Raw genomic sequence first — 7,428 nt, 5'->3', positions numbered from 1 at the left:
TGAACTAATTCGCCAAGCGACGCGCTTATTCGCTACTCTAAATTTATTCCAAATTTAAATGTACACTTTTTTTTATTTTCTGCGTCAATTAATTCTATTTATTAGATTAATAATAATATAATAATCGTTAATGATTTTTTCTTGTGATTTGAACAATAATTATCATAGTTTTAAGAATGGAAAGATTATCTTACCTTTCGTCATAGACAATAAACTATTTCATTTATTTTCACAATTTGAATTGATATTCAATTTTTTCATTTTTAATAACTGAAAATAACTATTAAAAAAAAATCACAAAATATTTTTGACTGTATCTTCATAAATCATTTAGGAATTTTAATTACTAACTATTTTCACCTAAGTAATCATGTTGGAAGAAGTGCTCATAAAAATTAGCTTGACAACTTTGAAGAAATAATAAAAATTTATGTATATTTTTTTAAAAACATCTCAAGACCGTTAATTTTCTGTATATTCGTAAAATAATCCACTAATTAATTGAGTTTACTTTATGGTCGTCATGATCCCAACTTCGCCAACTACTGGCTGGCCTACAATTCTCAAGGTGAATTCAAAAATATAAACATATGAGTCATACCATTTCTTTATTTGGTATTAAATGAGATTACCGATTATACTCGCGCATGTATAGAAATCTGTTCAGTTACAAATATTTAAATAAATTTACAATGCTTATACCAATACTATAAATCATAAATCAAACTTATTATCGACCAAACCATTTCATTCATCATAAATTATTCTAAATATTTCTTAAATATTTATTACTTTTTCAATTATTCAAGAGTAAACAATAAAAGAGCGTGGCATATTTTTATGTACATTTAATTACAAAGAAAAACATTGCATCGTTTCACATCCGAATAAGCCAAAACTTTTTGTAGAAATTTATTCTTAATAAGTAAATTATTATTACCAGGTAGCATTAAGTCCTTAAAGGTGACTAATTTTTTCTTAATACCAAATAAAGCCATTAAATAGGCAAACTGTCGATGGCTAAATTGAGATAAACGCTTCAACATTTAGCTAATGGACCCCAACATATCTCATGTTGTGAATTAAACCACTTCCATATTTGCGTGTTTTAATCGTGATATTTAAAACTTTCAAAGCAAATAATCGCGCCGATTAAGGTATCTTTCCATGGGCGGCAAATGGATTTTTATATTCTAGACTAGGTTGTAGAATTTTATCTTATTTCATCACATAGATTATCTCTATTAATTGGATAATTTTTTCACACTCTGAACTATTATCTTTCATTTTATCAATTGAGTCTTCAGCTATAATTTAATGCGTAATACATTAAATTTAACGATTTATTTCATTTTAATAACCAATATAAAAGTATTTATTTATTATCGTTTAAAAGAGAATAATAAAAATATTTTTAAACTTACTTCATTATATTTTAATAAATTGTTAAATCTAGGCGCCAACAAGTTTTCCGGCCATACCATTTCGTTTTAAATCCAAAGTAACTCATCTTTAAGTCAAAATAGTTTATACAAAATATTTGGCCATTCTTTGTTTACGTTTTTGTTTTTAAATAACAGGTAAGTTAAATGCTTTCTGTAACTTGTATATAAAATTATTACATATTTCAGAAACTGTTTAAATTTTCCTCTAGCGAAAATGTATCAAATGAAAAATACTACTGATTCCACTTCTGACAAGGTGAATTGATTTTTTCTTTTTGATTTAATTGTTTAATCAAAAGTTATCAATGAAGAAAGTTTTAACTAATTGTATTTTCTTTCTTCAGGTAATTATTGTTAATTTAAGAAGTGACACATTTACAAAGCCTAGTCAAACAATGAGACAAGCAATGTTTGAAGCTGAAGTTGGAGATGACGTTTGTAGAGAAGACCCAACAGTTATCAGTAATTATCGATTCACTAATTATTTAGTTAATAATTAATATAAAATAGCGATTATCATCTCATATCTAAATTTCATTCAGTATATTTTTAACACATCATAAAATTTGACTACTGCAATCAGGCATATTGTATCATATCCTTTATTTATGTATTTTGATGTTGGCCACCTAAATAAAAACAGAATAAAGATACTTTAAAGAAATTTTATAATAAAATAATTTTTTAATGATTATGGAATATTTTATAGAATTAGAACAAATGGCTGCTAACTTACTTGGAACAGAAGCTGCTTTATTTGTATCGAGTGGTTCAATGGGAAATTTAATTGCTGGTAAGGACTTAAAAACAATGTAATAATAATTATTTTTTTTATTATAATTATTAATGGCTAAATGGTTATTTCTAGCTATGGTTCATTGTAATGTGAGAGGTTGTGAAGTTTATCTAGGTGAAGAATCTCATATTGTTCAACATGAGCAAGGATCACTTGCACAAATAGCAGGTGTTACAATTTATCCATTGCCAAATAATCATGATGGTACATTTGATTTAGATTTTCTCCAATATAAAATTCGTAATCCTAATGATGTTCATCATCCTATTTCTCGTATGATTGCGGTAGAAAATACCATAAATGGCAAAATTTTGCCTGTTACGTGGCTTAATAAAGTTGTAGAATTTGCAAAAAAAAATAATCTTAAATTACACATGGACGGCGCTAGGCTTTGGAATGCTGTAATTGCAAGCAACATTTCAGTAAAAGAAGTTGTAAGGGGCTTTGATTCTGTTTCTTTCTGCTTAAGTAAAGGTTTAGGAGCGCCAGTAGGATCATTATTATGTGGAAGTAATGAATTTATCACTCAAGCACGACGTTGTCGAAAAGCTTTAGGTGGTGGAATGCGTCAAGTTGGAATTATTGCAGCTGCCGGATTAGTTGCTTTAGAAAATAGATTCAGATTAGCTTCAGATCATGAAAAAGCAACTAAGATGATGACAGCAATTAATAATGTTGGTTCTAAGGTAATTTATGTTGATCCTAAAACCGTTCAAACTAACATGGTCTTTGTGATTGTAAAAGGATTACCAAGTGTCACCGCGGAAACTGTCGTTGAACGTCTTCAAGTAGTAGAAGATGATCATAAAGATGATAAAGTTATTGTTCAAGCTTGGGCTGAATGGCGAGAAAATTTGAGACTAGTTTTTCATGTTGACATAACAGATGAAATGCTTGAAGCTGCAATAAGAAAAGTTATATATGTAATTAAAAAATTGGATCCAGCTTTACATCAGTAACAAATATTAATGTATAAAAATGTATTCAAAGGGAAAAAAATAAAATTAATAACCTTTTTTACTACACACTTGTTGTTTCTTTTGTTTAAATTTATTAATTCAATAAACAAATTGATATTAAAACTAGATATTAAATCCCCAAATTTATTACAATTTCGATGATGTCACATAATGGTATATTGGATATCGGTAATTAAAATAAAAATGTCAAAAAAAATTTTTGATATACAAAATTGAATGGCAGAAAATTGATCAGTTTTGGAAAGCATCATTAACAGGTTCATCTTCATCCTCATCTTCTTCACCTTCACTTTCAAAGGTATTATCAGGAATATCATACAATCGAATCATTGGCTTATTAGGATCCTTCATAATTAAATATTTTCCATCTTTCTGCTTTAGACATATATCAATGATGCATCGTAAAATGCCCCAAGCATTATCCATATTCAGATTGATTTGCGTAGCAAATTCATTAGGCTTATACTGTTGAGTTCCGAGGATTACGTGTTTACTTGAGTCACGAACACTGGCACGTGAAACATATCCAAGCTTTAGTTGATCAGAACCAGCAAGCAATGCCTGAACTGTCCATTTAGCGAGCTTGCAAGCATTATTACGCAATTCATTGGCCAATACTGCACCTCGTTGAATATCTAATTTCTGTCTCCACTCTACTCCATTTGCTAATTTTGAATCCCATTCATTCAAAGCTTTAATTGTTAGAAATTGAGTTTCTCCGTTAGGTCCTTGCATTACTGCATCATGTTCACATCGGCAAATCAAAGTGATTCCGTTATTAAGATCCCATTTTCTGTAACGATAAGCAACAGATGCTACATCACCTTCCTCTTCTTCAGAAATAAATGGATTTCCTTCATCAAATTTATATCTTGGTTCATTTGATTTTAGAACTTGCTGAGAAAAGTTATGATTAATAAACGTAGCTTCCAATGCAAGATTTCTTGGAGAATTTAAAGAATTTCCATCGTCTTGAGGTGGTTCCACACTAGTTTCATTAACAGTTAGTAAGTCAAATTCAGTGTTATCACGTTTATCAAAGAAAAGTTTGTCTCCAATTTTTTCTATGACAATATCCCATGAATAATTACTACGAGTACAACACATAATTGTTGCCAATATAGCATCCGTAGCAAAAACAGTTCCTTCTGTTTTAGATAATTTACGAATAATTGGATCATCAGTTGTGGTAACTGTATGGAATATACGGTCAACTCTTTGTAATGGCTTTTCATTTTTGACATTAACTCGGTCATAAGTTTTATCATAAAATTCCAATGATCCACAGCAAACAACATCTTCTCCATCTTTAATATTGGGCAATGTAAGTTTGGCCAGTCTTGGAAAGTCCATTTCCTCAATAGTTACCCAATCAGGTCTTACAGTAACGGAAGCATCACGAATTTTAATTGGGGGTTGGTTTTTATGATTCCTAAGACCTTGTTGGCGTCCCCAACGTTTAGCTTGGCCTTTACGTTCACGTTCGCGTAACTTGAGTTTACCAAGTTGCTGCATTTGATTGAGGCCACCACGTTGGCCACCACGACCACGAAGATTACGTTGGTTTTTACCAAATCGGCCACGTTGATAAGGTGGCTTTTGTACGCGTGTTGTATCAACCAAGTGAAATGTTGATTCATCTTCATCATGATAGTAAGCGTATTGACTACCAGAGCCAAATTGAGACGCATACTTGTCTGTAAAATTTACATTTGATTATAAATAATGTTGAATAATGTTTTTAATATTATATAGTAATTGATAATAAATTCAATAACTTACTGGTAAATTTCTTGTCTTGAAAAGCTGCTCCAGTCCAGTCTGATATCTTAAATTACAAAAAAATATATAAATTGAACAAAAATAATTAATACTTCAACTTAAATATTTAAAAGAATATGATTAATAAATTTCTAACATATCTTATTGAAATACGAATTATGTAATGATAATATTATAAAAGACATTATTAAATTTATTGAAATAAAGATGATAAAAATTTGTCAATACTGTTTATAAATAATGATGATAATTTATTGAAGTTTTATAAACATAACCCATAAAAAATTTATTTTCTGAGTAATAAATAAAATTCAACTAATATGTAAATAGTATTAGACAATATTATTTGTGAGATAGAAAAATTTAAGAGTAATTTTTAAATAATTAATTACAGTTAACTATCAATGTACCAAAAATTTAATAGCCATACGCTTTCTTACCTTGCCGAGTCTATCACCCTTCGAAAACGGCTGGTATGGAATATCTTTAAATTGATCTGGTAATTCACAAGGACCCCATCCATTAGGATTATTCTGGACAGCAGGAGATTGAAAGTGCACTTGTTCCTCTTTTGGAGGTTCTTCAAATTTATCTTCTGTAGCAATCATTTTACAGAGTAATTTATCACATAAATTCAATGTTTTTCAAGTAATTCTACAGCACACTACTCTGAATACCACTGCCGGCAAAGCGGAAGAGACTCTGACGCCATTATTCCGCCATCTTGGACTCAGATGCGCCATCTTGATCTATGCGTGACGCAATGCGCAGTAGTTTGAAATAAAGTTCTCAAAGATTCAGAACTTCCTGACTAGCGTTATTTGTGTTTATGTGTGAGTAAATGTCTGAAAGTTCAGTTTATTCGTGCCTTCGTAGTGATCTAATTCATATCACCTACGTGTAGACCTGACACACGTTAATTTTGGAGCCCGAGGATTTTTAGACAATTCATCAGGATCCCCGTTTACGTATTAATTTCAAAAGACTTGTTTGTCGGAGGTCAAGGCTTGAAAAATGACCCGTAAGTTTATTAAATAAATAATTTTCTAAAAATTATAATTACTAATTATAAAATTCAATACATCATATATCAGTACAACTAACAATACAATAAACAGATAAGAGTTTTCAGGCTCCAAAGTTACTACTCAAGTTTTTACTCGACAAGTTTTAGATCTCTTGTTTATATTTATGCCTGTGTGCTATTTTTATATATTTATTTTCTCTTCGAGTTTATAAAATCTGTTAATGATTAAAGTTAATTTCACTAACGAAATTCAATTGGAGTAGATATTTTCACGCATTCTGTATCTAATGTTTACATCAAAAAAATAGTATTATAAGATTGGTGTACTCCAATCTGTAATTCTCGAACATTCTGTAAAAAAATTCAAAAATATTGGCTCAATAGTTTCGAAATAGACCCATGAAGAAAAAATTTTTATTTAGATAAAATTACCTAACGTAATTGTCTTTCTCCAACTCATAACTCGTCAAGATGAGTATTAACCTATATTTATTTAGTAATTACAGATATTGCAATTACTTTTTTTTAAACATTAATTTTAGCTTATTAAGAAAAAAAGGATTTTCAAAATAATTTAAATGATATAATAATGATGAAGTTATTGAGAAATAAACAGCTTGATAATAAGATAATATATTAAAGTAATTTAGAGTCTATGTGCTAATTTATGCTTGTGTTTTAGGAGGAAATCAACGAGAATTAGCTCGTGCCAAGAACATGAAAAAAAATGTAAAAAAGGCTGCAGCTGAACAAGAAAGTAATAAAGGGCTCACATTAGAACAACGTAAACAGCGGTTTGTTAAAAAAAAATTATTAGAAAAAAAATATTGCATCGATACAAAAATCTATTTGAATTGATTCAATATTAAGTTTTAAATTATTACGAACAGTGATTGAACTTTGATGAATATTTCAGTGATGCAGAACGAATGAGGGAGAAACAGTTAAAAAAAGCGCAGGACCAGAATGGTCAAAAACAAGCAGCTTGATGATAATTTAATAACTAAACTCCGAAAGAAACGATACTATCTATAATAAATACCGTTCAGGCTACCTCTCCATTTTATCATCAATTTGTTTAAGTAATTAAATCACCAATCTACTCTAGATTTTAAATTTCACTCTCTTCAGAATTTTAGTAGTAAAAATTTTCTGATTATTTATGAAAATAGTGATAATAAAAAATAGTTTTAATTATAATGATTAAGTTGTAGCGGTAATAGTAATATTTATAAGGAATACATTAATCATAAGACAACTAATATTAATAAGTATATAATAATTTATGAGCATAATGATACCAACAATAATTGTAAATGTTACTTAAATGGTTAATTGAAGCTCATGTTTAATATAGTAGTGAATTTGTATTATAAAATATTGATGAAGTATAATCAA

At 29.1% G+C, this 7,428-nt stretch overlaps 2 protein-coding genes across 2 annotated transcripts; one reads left to right on the top strand and one right to left on the bottom strand.

Moving 5' to 3' along the window:
* The first annotated feature begins 1,231 nt into the window (after nucleotides 1–1,231).
* Nucleotides 1,232–3,264, top strand: LOC118067473 (probable low-specificity L-threonine aldolase 2). Its single transcript, XM_035084211.1, has 6 exons — nucleotides 1,232–1,371; nucleotides 1,457–1,580; nucleotides 1,655–1,701; nucleotides 1,790–1,907; nucleotides 2,155–2,238; nucleotides 2,314–3,264. Exons 3-6 carry the CDS (start codon nucleotides 1,660–1,662, stop codon nucleotides 3,198–3,200), a joined length of 1,131 nt encoding a protein of 376 aa, XP_034940102.1. The 5' UTR covers nucleotides 1,232–1,371; nucleotides 1,457–1,580; nucleotides 1,655–1,659; the 3' UTR covers nucleotides 3,201–3,264.
* Nucleotides 3,254–5,718, bottom strand: eIF3d1 (eukaryotic translation initiation factor 3 subunit d1). The gene is made up of 3 exons (XM_035084210.1): nucleotides 5,444–5,718; nucleotides 5,004–5,049; nucleotides 3,254–4,918 (listed from the first exon to the last, which is right to left on the bottom strand). Exons 1-3 carry the CDS (start codon nucleotides 5,609–5,611, stop codon nucleotides 3,453–3,455), a joined length of 1,680 nt encoding a protein of 559 aa, XP_034940101.1. The 5' UTR covers nucleotides 5,612–5,718; the 3' UTR covers nucleotides 3,254–3,452.
* Between the last annotated feature and the right edge of the window lie 1,710 nt (nucleotides 5,719–7,428).

This window comes from Chelonus insularis, unplaced genomic scaffold (genome assembly GCF_013357705.1).
Source record: "Chelonus insularis isolate UGA/USDA-ARS -01 unplaced genomic scaffold, ASM1335770v1 contig_384_pilon, whole genome shotgun sequence".
Taxonomy (NCBI): Eukaryota; Metazoa; Arthropoda; class Insecta; order Hymenoptera; family Braconidae; genus Chelonus; species Chelonus insularis.
This window is presented reverse-complemented; position numbering and strand designations above follow the sequence as displayed.